Source organism: Momordica charantia (assembly GCF_013281855.1).
Source record: "Momordica charantia cultivar OHB3-1 chromosome 5 unlocalized genomic scaffold, Mcharantia_2.0 BLBB01000005.1, whole genome shotgun sequence".
In the NCBI taxonomy this organism is placed as follows: Eukaryota; Viridiplantae; Streptophyta; class Magnoliopsida; order Cucurbitales; family Cucurbitaceae; genus Momordica; species Momordica charantia.
Window position 1 is genome coordinate 13,736,149 of NW_028275163.1, and position 17,368 is coordinate 13,753,516.

General features: G+C 43.1%; 1 protein-coding gene and 1 long non-coding RNA gene across 2 annotated transcripts; both read right to left on the minus strand.

The window, feature by feature from the left end:
• Positions 1 to 4,259: 4,259 nt before the first annotated feature.
• LOC148211373 (uncharacterized) lies at positions 4,260 to 4,694 on the minus strand. The gene has a single exon (XM_088124396.1). The coding sequence runs from the start codon at positions 4,692 to 4,694 to the stop codon at positions 4,260 to 4,262; it is 435 nt and encodes a 144-aa protein (XP_087980522.1).
• Positions 4,695 to 8,994: 4,300 nt separating this feature from the next.
• On the minus strand, positions 8,995 to 13,712 carry LOC148211374 (uncharacterized). The gene is made up of 4 exons (XR_015790715.1): positions 13,152 to 13,712; positions 12,038 to 13,065; positions 11,909 to 11,953; positions 8,995 to 10,880 (listed from the first exon to the last, which is right to left on the minus strand). It is a non-coding gene; the product is annotated as an uncharacterized LOC148211374 (long non-coding RNA).
• Between the last annotated feature and the right edge of the window lie 3,656 nt (positions 13,713 to 17,368).

Consider the following 17,368-nt stretch of genomic DNA (forward strand, 5'->3'; position numbering starts at 1 on the left):
AGGTATGCTCTATTTTCTTCACTTAGTGCAAAAATTCTTGGTTTTAAGCATATGATTGAGTTGTACAAAGTTGAGAAATCGGAATTTTATGATGTGTATGAGCAATGTTTGGAAGGGAAAAATATACATGATTATCTTGTGTTTGACGGTATGCTTTTTAGGAAAGGTAAGCTTTGTATTCCTAAGTGTTCCATTCGGGAGTTGCTTGTAAAGGAGGCTCATGGGGGAGGACTTATGGGACATTTTGGAGAATTTAAAACATATAGCATGTTGTGTGAACACTTTTATTGGTTACAAATGAGGAAAGATGTGAACAAAGTGTGCAAGCAATGTTTCAAATGTAAGGAGGCTAAGTCTAAGACTCCACCACATGGTCTTTACACACCTTTAGAAGTTTCTAGTGAACCGTGGGTTGACATTAGCATGGATTTCGTTTTGGGGTTACCAAAAACTAGAAGACATCATGATAGCATTTTTGTGGTGGTTGATAGGTTTAGTAAAATGGCACATTTCATTCCATGTAACAAAACAGATGATGCTACTAATATAGCTAATCTTTTCTTTAGGGAAGTGGTTAGAATACATGGCGTTCCTAAAACCATTGTTAGTGATCGAGATGCTAAGTTTTTAAGTCATTTTTGGAAAGTTTTATGGGGCAAATTGGGTACCAAGCTTTTGTTTTCTACAACTTGTCACCCACAAACCGATGGTCAAACTGAGGTGGTTAATAGAACATTAGGGGCCTTGCTTAGGTCACTCATTTCTAAAAATCTTAAGTCTTGGGAAGAGACTCTACCTTTTGTGGAGTTTGCATATAATAGAGCTGTACATAGCACCACCCATTGTTCACCATTTGAGGTTGTTTATGGCTTTAATCCTCTAACTCCTTTAGATTTAACACCTTTGCCACCTAATATGTTTACAAGTGATGCAGCTTTGTCTAAAGCCGAATACATCAAAACGTTACACAAAGAGATCAAGGAACGGATTGAGAACAAGAATCGAAAGCTAGTAAGTCGCAAGAACCAAGGGAGAAAGAAAGTTATTTTTAACCCAGGTGATTGGGTTTGGGTTCATCTACGAAAGGAACGGTTTCCAGATCAGAGGAAGTCAAAACTTCAACCAAGAGGAGATGGTCCTTTTCAAGTGCTTGAACGGATCAATGACAATGCGTACAAATTGGATCTTCGAGGTGAGTATAATGTAAGTTCTACTTTTAATGTGGCTGATTTGACTCCTTTTGATGTAGGAAATGAAGACCTTGATTTGGGAACAAATCCTTTTAAAGAAAGGGGGGATGATGCGAATCCAACCACGGATCCATTGACTATACCCGGGGGACCAATTACAAGAAGCAAAGCAAAGAAGATTCAAGAGGTTTTCATAATACATCTTCAAAGGCTAGCTAATGCACACGAGGAGACAAAGATTTCTGAGGCAAAAATTCTTTACAATGTTAATTTAATGAGTCAAGAAGAGAATGGAACAAAGATGGCACGGGAAAAGTTGTCTATTTTGAGAGATGGCACGGAGGACAAAAAAAGTGTGCAGATTGGTGAACAGGTGCCTTTGCAGATTGCACCTCTTGGGAGTTTGTGATGTCAAAGCTTGTCAAATCTCATCCAAACGTAAAGTGCCTCCTACATGTGATTTCCAAGACAATTTAAAGCAATTTTACGTTTTGGGATTCACATTTAGTTCTCTAGTTTGATGTGCAATCATGTTTTAATTTGTATGTCTTATTTTCTACAATTTGCATTAAATAGGATTTGAAAGACTTTTGGTGTTCCTCATGTTGAACGACCCTTTGGCCTATTTAAAGGCTTGTAATCACCTTGTTTTGGGAGATTAAAACATATTGAAGTTCAAGAACTTTTGTTCCTTAACACTTTTGGTGTTGCTTCTTTCAAATCTTGCTTTAGGTTTGATGTTAAACCGATTCATTGGATTAGTCTCGATCAAGCTAATTCTGCAGTGAGTCGTCTTAGGATCTAGGAGTGACCATCGTAGATTCTAAGTCCGATCTAAGAGTGATTCATCTTCTAACCTTACTCTTGGTTGGAATCATTCGGTAAGTTAGTCGTTTTTGTGAATGTTTGCAAGGATCCTAGAAGGACCTCTAGCTTTGTAAACCCGAGCAACCTTGGCGCTTATCACCTCCTCTAATAAAAATTGGAAGGAGTGTTGGTTCCTCGTCTCTGGCGACTAGCTTCTGAGAGACGGAGGGGGTGAGGCCACCTGCCAAGTCCCAGTAGAGTTCGGAGACGTAGATGAGTGTCTTAGGTACGAGCTAGGGTTTTTCGTCTTAATCTCTGTGCTTTCATTTCTAACGTAGTCTTGTTTTGTAGCCCTGCCATCCCCCGTTTCGAGGATCAGTGACAAGTCTTGGGAGATAATCAGGCGAGCCCAGGGTCGGAAGTTGAAGCACGCGCTGTGGGGCAAAGCACTTGTCTCGAACTCCCACCTCTTCTCTTGTGGCTTCAGTCCTCACGACCAACCAGACGAGCTCAAGAAACTTCCCAAACCTCGTCAACGCAGCTCGCAGAAGCGGAAAGCCCCTGAAGGTAACTTCCTCCCAACACTTTTAGCTCGTTCACTACTAACCTCGTCACCTTTTCTCTTGTTAGTTTACTGACCTCGTTCCTTTTCAGAGATGACCTCAAAATTTCTCGCACTCAGCAGCACGAAGTGCCAGCGAGCTTTGGTCCCGTCTGCTCCGCCATCGCCTCCTTAGGCTCGCCATCGTACGAGCAGTGCCGACGTCCCAGCCCCCGGGATGGCGAACTTGGCCAAACTCTAGGCCCTTCAGGCTCAGCCTCTACAGACCATCGTCGGTGGCGAGGAGTCGGCTACCCCACTTCAGCGTAGGAAAAGAGTGAGGGAGACACTCCCCTCCGAGGAGGTTAACTCCAAATCTCCGCCTCCCCCCATCATGGTCGACTCGGAGGACGGGTCTCAACTGGGTCGACGGCAGTGCGACAAGCTTCCACTGTCATTCAAGCTCGCCTTCTCTCGCCTTAGCATCCACGAGGCAGCAACGAAGGTGACATCCTCCTGCTCCCGCAGTGTGGAGCGAGCTGTTCAGGCGCTAGAGGACCCTATGGAGGCGGTGAGAAAGACCATAGCTCTTGCTGCAGAGGTAAGCTCGTGCCTACTCTTCCTTTCTTCTTTTTCTTTATCTCTTTTGATCTAACCTTGAACTTTTGCAGCTGCACGATCATGCCTGCCTCTCGGCATCGATGATGAGCTTGGAGCTCGGAGGGCGTGACTTGAAAGAGGAGGAGACGAACGCCTCCTACGAGCGGCGGATCGCCGAGCTCGAGGCCGAGGTTGTCCAGGCCCGAGCTGAGAAGGAAGCTGAGGCCGACAGGTCGCAAGCCCTAATAGCCTAAGCTCTTACTGACCTGAAGAACGCTCGGGGTCGAGCCGAGACTGCGAAGAAGGGCTGGAACGAGGCTCGGCAGAATCTGGCAAACTGGGCCTACTTGGAGAAGAAAATCAAAGAATTCCCCGAGTTCGACGGCCTAGCTCGCGACATGGCAGACAAGGGCTTCTACTATGCCGTCAACAGGCTAGACACCGCTTGCTCGGAGGATGCCATTGCCGCTGTCGAGCAAGAATACGAGTCTATCTAGGTGGACCGCCCTGCCGAGGCCAGCAAAGGGGCCGAGGCTGCTGGTTCCGAAGCAGGGCCCAGCAAGCCTGCCGACCCTCCTCAGGAGTAGATCATCTCCCTCTTATGTTGCTTCTTCCCTTTACTATGACTATTTTGTTTTTATTATTATTATTATTTATTTTTTTTGAATCATATTGCTGTACCGAGTCGAGGCATATATACCTCGGCTCTTCACCAAACTTTCAATTTGAATGAAAACAAACTTAGCTCAGACTTGAGTCGTTCTCTCCGAGGTCCCTACACTTAGAAAACTATTAAAATTGAAATTTTAATTTTGGTCTCGTTATCTGAGTTCCTCAAATCTTGATAATTTCTTACCTACACAACGGCTTACGAGCCGAACGATTCAGCTCGGCGGTGTGTATTTGGGATAACCAGGTTCCTACGAGCTGACCATTGCTTCGCATGTTTGTATAGCATTGGTCATGTCACGTAGTCTTCCTTGGCCCCCATTTGACGTAGCTTGGTAGTAGTAACAACTTTAATGAATAAAGTCAAATTTTGCACAAATCATTGGAGATCGGCTTTCATTGATGAATGAAATTTTACATGTCGGATTGTACACATCTCATTGATAATAAACTCACAAATGTTCGGCGTTCCATGGGTGGAGGAGTTGTCTCCCGTTGTGGTCGGACAGTAGATACACTCTATGTCGGAGTATTTTCAAGACTCTGTACGGACCTTCCCAGTTCGACTCGAGTGCTCCGACATGCTGCATCACCTTCTTGAGGACAAGGTCACCAGGCTTAAACGTTCTGACTTTTACTCTGGCGTTGTAGTACCAAGCCATACGGTTCTGATATTCTGCTAGCCGGAGCTGGGAGTGAGATCTTTTCTCCTTGAGGAGGTCAAGATTCACGAGTAGAGCTTCACTGTTGTCTTGCTCGTCGAAATTCTCAACTCGGGGCGTTGGCATGCCAATTTTCGTAGGGACGACGGCCTCCGACCCGAAGGCTAGGCCGTACGGCGTCTCACCACTAGATCGGCGGGGTGTAGTTCGATAAGACCACAACATCTCTGGTAACTCTTCTGCCCACCGACCTTTCAGAGATTCCAGTCTCGTCTTCAGACCACGCTTGACGATCTTGTTGATAGCTTCAACTTGCCCATTAGACTACGAATGGGCAGGTGACGAGCTGAGGTGACGTATGCTGAGCTGTTGACATAATTGATTAAACCGGGCACCGTCAAACTGTTTTCCATTATCGGTAATGATGGCGTTCGGTATACCGAACCGACATATTAAGCTTTCCATACAAATTTGACGACCTTCGCCTCGGTAATAGACGCCAGAGGTTCCACTTCCACCAACTTGGTGAAGTAATCTACAGCTACTATGGTTTCCGCATCGGTAGTGGGCCGATCAAATCTATCCCCCACTGAGCGAAAGGCCAAGGGCTTGAGTTCGGCGTCAGCATCTCCGGGGGTTGTCTCAAAATGCTCGCAAAGCGTTGACATTTGTCGCATGCTTTGGAGAACTCCTTGGTGTCACGTTCAATCGTCGGCCAGTAGTAGCCTTGGCGGACGACCTTCGCAGCCATGAACCGAGCTCCTCCATGGTTTCCGTAAACCCCTTCGTGAATCTCGCGCATGACATACCTCGCCTCCTCTAGGTCGAGGCACCACAGTACTAGTAGGGAATATCCCATCTTGAAGAGCTTGCCTTCTTGCATCAAGTACTGAGCAGCTTGGCGTCGGAGCTTTCTGGCTTGGCCCGGATCGGTAGGGACTGAGCCACTGACCAGGAAGTCCTTAATCAGGTCCATCCATGTAGGCTGAGCTGACTAGATCTCCATTACTTCAAGCTGGTCGATGGACGACTCAGCGAGTATTTCAACTAGAACCGTTCTCGGTAGGTCGGTCTCGTATGCCGAGGCTAGGCGAGCCAGTGCGTCGGCGTTGGAGTTTTCGGACCTCGGCACCTGTCGAATCACGTAGTCCTCAAATTGGGCGAGGAGCACACAGGCTTTGGCCAGATACCTCTCCATACGAGCTTCCTTCACTTGGTACTCATAAATAACCTGATTGACAATCAGCTGGGAATCGCTGAGAATCAAAAGTCGCCTCACGCCCATCCCTCTGGCGACCTTCAGTCCATTTATCAATGCCTCGTACTCGGGTTCGTTGTTGGAAGCTCGGAAGCTAAACCGGAGTGCGTACTCAAACCGAAGACCACCGGGGCTGAACTCGAAATTGCTGAGTTCAGATGGGACGTAGATCGGAACGTTCAGGATGAACTATGGCCAACTGCCCAACACCTCCTTAGGACCCTATTGAGACCTGCAAAACAAAGTTAGCACTCCGACGAGCAAGTCAGTTCTATCCGAGCTAACTTGCCGAGTCTACCTAGAATTACGTACCTTGCATTTAAGGCAAGGGTTTCTATTTATAGAAACTGGGCCCGACAGGAATTCTGACACACCCTAAAATCGCAGCGTGTTGTCGGGTACGGAAGAGACATTGTTACGGACTTCGACTCAGGTAGGCTCGACACTGTAGGTCCTACCCTGACTGCCGACCTGAGTATTTCGGAGTCAATTTTCTATATTTCGTCCGCGTTTTCACCCAACTCACTTTTTCGATCATGACACGTGGCAGGCCAGGGTTCGCATCCAACACAGACCAAACCACAGCCATAACAAACAAACAAACTTATTTGAACAAAACAATAGAACCAGACCAAACCACCAGAACCAGACAAAACAGATGAATCAAACTGCTTGAACCAAACCAGATTAGGTGTTTTCTGAAACCAGAAACCCTAAGTGCTGCCCCACGACAACAAGAGGGGCGAAGGCGACGGGTGCCGACTGGCGGTGACGGAAGCACTCGGCAACGGCGACAGCGATTGGCGGCGACGGAGCTGCAAAGGACGGCGAGACAAAACCCACAAAAAGCAATCGGAAAATAGCAGCGCTGGCAAATCAGCAAACAGCGGCGGCAGCGGTAGTAGTGATTTGAGTTGGATAGCAATGAACAAAACCCTAATGGACAAAACCCTAATGGGCATAAAACTCTAATGAGCATCAAAGCCTAAGTTCAAAAAAATTTTAGAAGAAACCTAGAGCTCTGATACCATGTAGAGACAAAGGTTGGAGAGAATCCAATGTGATTTATTCTCATTATTAAAGTCTATATATATAGACAAATATACAATGTTGACCTAATCCTATAAGGAGAAGGTAAAGGACAAATTAATATTAATACAAGAATATAAAATATACTAATATCTATACTCTAACAATTCCCAACCATCTTTATCTTTAACTCTACTTTCATTTCTTTCTAGCTTCCATTCTAATTTTATCCATTATTTTTTTTCTTAACTTGTTTCTTTGTTGTTATTCGGGTTACTCCTAAAATCACACTCTTGCTTGAGTTTTTATGTGCTGTCTAAACCGCTTGAAATGCACATAACTCTTTAACTTTGCTAGACTCACTTATCGATTTGTTTGAAGTGCATAAGAGTGTACTAAGTTGTGAGAGAGATTGTAAGGGAGCGATACATTATTTTTAGTGTTGAGTGTTAAACACGAGTGAACTTCACTAACGAGTGGAATAGTGAGGGAGTGCTTGTGAGGTTCATTTCTCGTCACTTTATTTTGTTTTACAGTATGGTTAATCTTGGAGATGAAGGCAATATTTCTGATGTTCGGAGGAGAGAGGCAAAGAAGGAACTGTTGAACGAATGATTCGTAGCATGGAGGCGTTGACAGAACAAATAGGAAGGTTAAAGACTCAAAACCAAGCTCAAGAGAGAGTTCCACCACCTCCACCACCACGTGTTATGGATGAGGATGAGTATGAAGGTGATGGATCCGATCATTGGGAGGACGATCAAGCTACAGTTTTAGCGGCTCCAAAAGGGGGTGATAGACATGTTGGTCGTGGCTTAGATTGAGAAGAGGTCGGGGAAGAGGCTATCATAATTTCCAAAGGAGAGCCCCACGAGTGAATCTCAAGTTGATCAAAACTTAGGAAACATCAAATTAAAACTTCCGAAGTTCTACGGTAAGACTGATCCGGAAGCGTACATTCAATGGGAGAAAGAAGTGGAGTCGTGTTTGATTGCCATAATTTCAGCGAAGAAAAGAAGGTACGACTATGTCTTGCTCAATTCAAAGATTATGCAGTAACATGGTGGGACAAATTACTGTCAATTAGGAGACGAAACCTTGAGGCACCAATTGATTCCTGGTATGAGTTCAAGGAGTTGTTGAGGAAGTGATTTTTTCCTAGACGTTTCCACTGGGACACATCGCAAAAGCTCCAAGTGTTGAGACAAGGTAGTAAGTCTGTGGAGGATTATTACAAAGAGATGGATACATTGATGAATCGACTGGATCTTGAAGAGGACATGGAGAATCTCATGGCATGGTTTCTTAATGGCTTAAACAAGAAGATTGCGGATAAGGTCGATCTACAACCTTACTTTAACATCGAAGAGATGTTGCATCTTGCCATAAAAATTAAGAAGCAATTCCAAAGGCGATCTCAAAGGTATTCTATTAAGCCCTTTTTTCATTCATCTTCTACATGGAAAAAGGATAGTAAGAGTTCTGATTCCAAACTTAGAAATCGAGAGGCATATGAGAAACCAAAAGAAAAATTTGAGAAAGGAGAGAATTCCAAGAAGGGGAAAGAGAAAGTTGATGAACCTAATGTAAGAAATCCGGATATTAAATACTAGAAATGTCAAGGAGTAGGACATTACAGTAGAGACTGCCCTAATAGAAGAACTATGATCATTAGAGAAGGAAAGTTTGTAACAGAAAATGAGAAGGAAGATAAGGTAGAAGAGGACGACAATGGTGAATGTGAAAGTGAGGAGTATAGTGAAGAGGACCCTACACATATGTCCTTAGTCACTAGGAGAGCTTTAAGTACTCAAATTAAGGACGATGGCCTAGACCAACAAGAGAACTTATTTCACACTAGGTGTCTTGTCCAAACTGTACCTTGTAGTGTGATTATTGATAGTGGTAGTTGTACCAATGTTGTAAGTTCTATTCTGGTCAAGAGGTTTGACTTAGAGACAGAACCACATCCTAGACCATATAAGCTTCAATGGTTGAGTGATTGTGGGGAGGTAAAGGTGTGACACCCTCAAATTTCACTACTTAACGAGATGACGTCACTATATTACCTATTCACTCCCCCCTCCCATTAAGGGCAACATAAAGTGTAATGACCTCGAAAATACATCTTGAAATATTGAAATAATACGATCATTCCCCTGTCCCTTCACCCTTCAATACAAAGACGTGAAACAGTTACCTTAAAAATAATCAGAGACTCACAACACAATCAATTACTAAAAGTTCGTGCTCGCCTCAGTGGCTAGCAATCCAAATAAAAAAAAATCATTTAGTCCAGTAATCCAGAGTGCATCAGTGGCTCGAATAATAACAATAACCGGAAGACATTAGTTCGCCTACTAAGAATGAATAAGGAAAAAGAAAACATTTCGTGAGTCAACCCACTGTCTAGTACACCTCTAACTATAAGTTTCTCACGCTACTCGCAATGAACGACAGTTTCCGCCATCCTAACCAACACAACTAGTGATCCCTCCTCGGTCAAGCCTCCTCCACGTCATCACCACGGTCGGGGGCCCTGTTCGCACCTGAAACAATTAAGGTAGAGGGGGGGTGAGTATATAAAATACTCCGTAAGTAGCCCTCCCTAACTAATCACAACAGCATGCTCGTAATCACAGCGACATCAAACACAATAGCAAAACAAACAACCAGGCAAAAAAAGATGATAACAGTAGATTAACATTACCATAAAAGCATCCAAACACCAGGACTCCCAGGACTTCGACTACACGACCCACTAACCTGTGACCCACTCGAGCTAAAATTTGTTCTACCCTTTACCTTAGTACTCCAAGTCTAACTCTTCGAGGTGTATCAGCCCTGGACATTTATCCCCAAGATACCGACCCCCTCTACAAAAGCTTGGCGTTCGACCTTGTCATTTATCCCCAAGGCCTTGAACTGCGCACCAGTCTTTGACATTTATCCCCAAGGTACCGATGACTACTCGGCGTATTGGTTCTTGATATTTATTCCCAAGACCCCAATACTCCTCTACAGAACTTGATGTTCGACCTTGTCGTTTATCCCTAAGGTAGTGATGGCTACCAGCGTATTGGTCCTTGACATTTATCCCCAAGACCCTAATACTCCTTTATAGAAAACTTGGTGTCCGGTCTTATCATTTATCCCCAAGGCCTTCTACCCCCAGAGCCTTGACATCCAGTAGGGACTTAACCGCCACGTCCATTGCCCACGAGGCCATAACACCAGTACATCCACTTTCATTACAAGATAAACCATGCATTCACAACATCGTCATTCGCTAAAACCTTACCACATAACCCTCAAATCATCCACTACAAGGCCTTGTGTATCCCAACGACTAGTATGCATTTTCACTTTCGACAGCCCACATGATAACAACAGTTAACTCGTCCCATCACTCTAGTCAACTCCTACTAACCCTTCCAAGACAACTTGAAAGTCACCCACATTCCAAGTCACAACACAATTGTTCAGCATACTTTTAGACATACGAAACAAAACACTACCCAACAGCTTCCAACTAAACAACATAAAACTAAATAACATACAATCAGCATATGTATTTCATCCCAACATGTTTCCAAACGTCATAGATCAATTTCTCCCAACCATAATAATCAGAACTGACCAGTCACATTCAATGACAAGAAACCATGCATGCTCATAATGTGTAACGCCCCAGAACTTCCCACATACTTCTAGGTCACGTTAACTACCCACCTATCTAAACTTAACACCAAACACGAGATGACAACTCCTTGTGAAATAATTATATAAAATAAAGCTTCAACTCTCATCAATTTACCAATGAATCAACTCTATAGAATATCAATCAAACATCATCCATGGACAACCTCATGAGGCAACTTTATTATTCCGACTAGGCAAACTCAATGAATGGAAATAAACTAAAATAAACACCTATTCCGAAATAAAGTAGACAACGAGTGGGAACCTCCCAATTATTCAAATAAGAACAAATAGTTTATTGACCAAACCATAAGATCTTAACCATCTAAACCTAAGCTAAGCAAAAGTGACTACGCAGCCTATGGTCCTCGCTCGTCATGTCTCCTCCGTCTCATCACCATGGTCGCCAACGAATCCTTCGCCTGAAACAATAATTGTTGTAGAGGGGGGGTGAGTATATAAAATATACTCCGTAAGTAGCCCTTACCAACAACACACAAACATCATGCTCACACAAAATCATGAAACATTCATAGTCATGCTCCTCATCACATTATGCAATCAACCATAGACACACTCTATAAGATTCGGCGACAACCACAACCATGAACAAATTAGTTACCAACCTCGAGTCTCCCTAACATCTCAAGCACCTCTACACTTATCACAGCTATCCTAGCCTTCCACAGCTAACTCTTTCGAGTAGAGTCGGCCCCTGACCATTTTTACCCAGAGCCCCGACACTACTGCATCGGCCCTCGACCATTTTTACCCAAGGCCCCGATGACTTCACCATCTATCGGCCCTTGACCATTTTTACCCAAGGCCCCAATAGTTTTCCTTCCAAAAGACTCCTGGCATCGACCCTCGACCATTTTTACCCGAGGTCTCGCTACTCAATTAGTGACGTATCAGCCCCCGACCATTTATACCTGAGGCCCTGACACTCACCCATTCACTTTCCTCAAGAATGCAACGTCCCTTATCATAACCCACTCCACATCAACCCCTAGCCTGCGAACAGGGTCCGAAAATATGCTTCTATTACACCCACATCTCATAAGAAAATAATATGACTCAGACCAGCACGCTCGCAACATAAAGAAACGTTTATATATGCTCAACTAGCACGCTCACATCATAAATGAACATTTATATAAACTATACAAGCACGCCCACGTCATAAGAAAGCATAATCACAATAATTCTATTTTAACGTGCATCCTTTGTAAACATACATCATCCCACAACAATTCTCAGCAGTTTAGCAAGGAAAACTTCCACCATTATGACCGACGAATATTCAACACTACATCAAGTATACAGATTAACACAAACGAGAGTTACCTAGCACAATAGCATATCAAAAACAATATTAAACATCACGAAACAGCATATTAGAGACCAACTAGCACACATTAACGCACGCACACGCCCCTTGTCTACTTACCCACAACCGCGCCCCTAAGTTTTGTGTCGATCTCACACCTAGGCACTAAAACAGAAAAAAAAAACAGCAAGTTACATATACTATTCAGCCTTCGAAATCAATTCTAAGAGGGTTCAAATGACTCATTACCATAAAATCGACTTCGTATAGGTGTGGGTAACCTAGATCTAGCTCGCCAAGGTGTGGATAGCCTAAATCGGGCTTCAAACGGATGTGGGTAAGCTCGAATGCCACTGAAACGCTGCTGTCCACGAGTTGCAGCAGAGGGAACGCACCAAATCAGCTACCGAACACTGATGTACATGAGCCTAGGTGATGAAGGAGTGTTGTTTGGACCCGAAGCCGTCAGGAGCCGTTCCCAAATGACTATCTGTCACGAATGACACTCGGACCGTCGCTGTTGCTGCAGAATCAGTGCGTCACTACCGTTCGGGTTTGGTCTCGACGTGCAACGGATCAAAGATTGTGCCGCTGCTGCTGTTACGAATCTGCAACCGCTGGAACGTCGTGGGTCGCCGGCTGCCGCTGCTATGGTCGTCGGGGCGTTGGGGTGCTGCCGTAACATGGCGTTCACGGGTCTGCTCGAGGTCGCCGGAACGAGAAGGACCCGTCGTCGAGCCTGCAGCCGCGTGCTGTTGAGTCGCCGCCGGTATTGCCGGTTGCCGGAGGAATGGAGGAAGAGAAAGGGGGTTGACGGCTAGGGCAAGGTGAGGAAGAAAGAGATGGAAACCTAGTGTGTTTTTTTTTTCTTTTTATTAATTTTCTTTTCCTTTGTTTTAAAACCAAACCAACCCAAAAAGCCCAACATAACCAAGCCCAAGAGAAAAAGAAACCCATCCCAACTTAAGATAAAACCAACCACACGGAGCCCGATATATATATAAATTTAAAAATTAAATGAAATCTCCTAATTCGAGACTAACCTGAGGGACTCAGGGCGTTACATAATGTCTAACAATAGAATTAGTGACATGTAACTCAACAACAATCACTAGGCGTCCACAAAACCAAAACTAACAATTTCTATACATACGAAGTAAACTATTCTAACAAAAATCAGCACAAAACCATTCCATTAACATTCAATAACGCACGCACTCGCCCCCTGGTGCTACTTACACACTATTATGCTCCTAGATCTTGCGTCAATTCAACACCTAATCAACAATAGACAAAAGAAATAACTAACACAAAATTTCCAGCCAACGAAATTCAATATAACGGGTCTTGCAACGTCCGTTACCGTAAAAATCGCCTTCGTCTAGGTGGAGGTAACTCCGGCCCAACTCAAATAAATGTGGGTTGCGTAAATCGAGCTTCTAGTGGTTATGGGTAGGCACCAAAAGCAAAAACTGCTGCTGTCCAATCTATTTCATCAACAAAAACTCACCAAATCGATACCCACTACACCGTGTGCAGCAAAGACCCACGCCGCGATTTCCGACCACCAAGGGAGACCGAACCCGCTCGCGAGGGGGGGAATGCGTCGTCGAAAAACGCCCCGGACCGTACCCACACCGCACCTCCGCCGCTGCTGCTGCTGCCTAACACCGCGTGCACGCTTGCTGCTGCCCGAAGCTGCGGTCTGACGTCGTTTGATGCCACGCGCCGCTGCTGCCCGGAGCCACGGGCTTGCTGCTGCCCAAGTCGCGCCGCCTGCTACCGTCCACTGGAGATGGGCACCGCTGAAGAGTGGGTCGGCGATGGAAGGAAGGATGGAAAGAAGGAAAACAGGGGGGAGTGTATCACGAAGAAGGTAGGTTTGGGGGGCTAGGGTTTTCTCTTCCCTTTTCTTTTGTTTTGAAACAAAAACCCACTTGGGCTAGGATTTTCCCCTTTACCTCTCTTTTGTTTTTTAAATAAGGAAGGCCCACTTACCCAATTTCTTTTTGTTAAAACAAAACAAAGCCCACAAACAAGAAAGTAGAATCCTATTTCCAACCTCCTTAAGCCTAATTATATCCCATAATAGAATTAAGTAATTGGTCCAACGGCCCAGGACAAATGCCACATAAGCAGACTCCTCGTTAAACAATAATTAAATAAGTACATACACGCCAGTAAATCACAACAATTTCCGCAGCAGCTCAAAATAAAATTAAATGAAACATTTAAATTAAATTAAATTAAAAAGATTTCTAAGAAAAGAGGCCCCGAGACTCGAGAGTAACCTAACCTGAGTAACGCAGGGCGTTACAAAAGGTGAGTAGACAAGCTCTTGTTTCTTTTGCTATTGGAAAGTATGTTGATGATGTTTTGTGCGATGTTGTACCTATGCATGCCGAGGATATATTGTTGGGTCGACCTTAGCAATTTGACCGTCGGGTAATGTATGATGGGTATGCCAATCGCTATTCTTTTACTCATAATGGTAGAAAAACTACTTTTGTACCTTTGTCACCAAAAGATGTGCATGTTGATCAATGCAAACATGAAAAGAAGAGGCAAGAGGCCAATGCAAAAGCAAAAAGAAACAAAAGAAACAAAAGAAAATGAGTTGAGAGAAAAAAAAAGAGTTTAAGTGAAAAGCGAGAGAGTAGCAATTGACCTAAAGGAAAAAATGAGAGAAAAGCCAAAACGGTGAGCTTGTATGCTAGTTCAAGTGAGGTTAGGAATGTTTTAATGGTGAAATGGACTGTTCTTGTACTTTTGTACAAAGGGTCTTGTTTTCTTCCTAACGAGCTTGACACCTCCTTGCCTAGTATTTTTGTTTCTCTTTTATAGGAATTTGAGGACTTGTTTCTCGAGGAGAAGCCTAAGGAATTGTCACCATTTCGTGGCATCGAGCATAAGATTGACTTCATTCCAGGTGCTACCATACCTAACCTTCCAGCTTATAGGACTAATCCTACTAAAGCCAAAGAAATTCAAAGGCAAGTGGATGAATTGTTAGCTCCTGCGTCTGTACGCGAAAGCCTTAGTCCTTGTAGCGTGCCTCTTGTTTTAGTGCCTAAAAAAGATAGAACTTGGAGAATGTGTGTAGACTGTAGGACCATTAAGAAGATCGCTGTTAAATATCATCATCCTATTCCTAGGTTAGATGATATGTTAGATGAATTGCTTGGCTGTAGTCACTTTACTAAGATTGATTTGAAATCTGGGTATCATCAAATTCGTATGAATGTTGGAGATGAATGGAAAACTGCATTTAAGACCAAATATGAATTGCATGAGTGGCTTGTTATGCCTTTTGGTTTAACTAATGCTCCTAGTACTTTCATGAGATTGATGAACCATGTATTGCGTGAATATTTGGGAAAATTTGTGGTTGTTTATTTTGATGATATACTTGTGTATTCTAAGTCTTTGGAAGATCATGTAATGCATGTGTGTGTTGTTTTGACTACACTTAGAACTGAGAAATTGTATGCCAACCTAAAGAAATGTAATTTTTGCATGGAAAGGGTTAATTTTCTTGGTTTCATAATGTCTAGTCGAGGAGCTGAGGTGGATAGTGAGAAAGTTAAGGCTATTAGCGAATGGCCAACTCCTAAGAATGTTAGGGAGATTCAAAGTTTTCATGGGCTAGCTAGTTTTTATAGGCGTTTTATTGAGGACTTTAGCACCCTAACTTCACCTCTAAATGAATTGGTAAAGAAAAATGTTTCTCTTGTTTGGGGTACATCCCAAGAGCATGCTTTTAATGTTTTGAAGGATAAGTTGTGCAATGCTCCTCTACTTGCTTTACCGAACTTTGATTTGACTTTTGAAATTGAATGTGATGCAAGTGGGATTGGAATTAGGGCTGTACTAATGCAAAACCATAAGCCACTAATGTTCTTTAGTGAAAAGTTGAGTGGTGCTTCTTTGTAGTACCTAACTTACGACAAAGAACTTTATGCTTTGGTACGCAAACTTGGCAGCATTATCTTTGGCCAAAGGAGTTCTGCATTCATACAGATCATGAGAGCCTAAAGCACTTGAGAGGGTAAAGCAAACTGAATCCAGACATGCCAAGTGGTTGGAGTTTATAGAGACATTTCCATATGTGATTAAGTATAAACAAGGTAAGGACAACATTGCTGCAGATGCCTTATCACGAAGGTATGCTCTCTTTAATAGTTTGAATGCTAAGATTTTAGGATTTGAACATCTTAAGTCCTTGTATCCATATGATGTGTTCTTTGCTCCTTTTGTTTAATCGTGGGAAAAAGGACTTGTTGTGGATGATTACATGTTGTTTGAAGGATTTTTGTTTCGAAAAGGAAAACTTTGCATTCCATCTTGTTCAATTCGTGAATTGCTTGTAAAGGAAGCTCATGGGGGTGGTTTAATGGCTCATTTTGGTGTTTCTAAAACTTATGATATGCTTACTGAACATTTTTATTGGCCGAAGATGAAGCATGATGTGCATAAAGTGTGTAAGCATTGTAGTACATGTAAACAAGCTAAGTCTAGGTTACAACCACATGGTTTATATTCCCCTTTGTCTGTTCTTACTACTCCTTGGGTTGATATTTCTATGGATTTTGTCCTTGGTTTACCATGAACTCGGAAGGGTAGAGATAGTATATTTGGTTGATAGGTTTAGCAAGATGGCGCATTTCATACCATGCCATAAAACTGATGATGCTAAATTGATTGCTGATTTGTTCTTTATGGAAGTTGTTCGTTTGCATCGCATTCCTAGAACTATTGTTAGGACAATGGTTAGGAACCAAACTTGTTTATTCTACTACTTGTCATCCTCAAACCGATGGACAAACTAAGGTAGTAAATAGGACAATGGTTACAATGCTTCGAGCAATCATAGATAAAAATCTTAAGACTTGGGAGGATTGTTTGTCATTTATTGAGTTTGCATATAATAGGGTTGTCCATCGTACTACCAAATGCACTTTATTTGAAATTGTATATGGTTTCAATCCTATCACTCCACTTGATTTGTTGCCTATGCCTCCTAATGAATTTGTGAGTTTTGATGCTAGCACAAAGATTGATCTTGTCCATAAGCTAGATAAATAAGTTAAGGAAAGGATTGAGAAGCAGGTTGCTTCTCACGTCAATAAGGACACAAGCTCATCGTTTTTCAACCAGGAGATTGGGTTTGGGTACATTTCTGAAAGGAACGGTTTCCAACTCAACGAAGGTCTAAGTTGCTACCACGAGGCGATGGTCCTTTTCAAGTCCTTGAACAGATCAATGACAATGCTTATCCAATTGATTTGCCAGGTAAGTATGGAGTGAGTGCTACCTTTAATGTTTCTAATTTGTCTCCTTTTGAAATAGGTGATGGATTCGATTTGAGGATGAATCCTTCTGAAGATGGGGAGGATGATATGAACGAAGGAGCTCCCTTTGTTATGCCTCATGGACCGATTACAAGATCGAGAGCTCGGAAACTTCAACAAGCTTTACTACTTCGTGTCCAAGCATTCGTGAACTCGACAAGAGAAGTAAAGGAAGATGTGTAAGAAATTAAAACTATTCACTTCAATTTGGTGCAAGTTATACATTTTT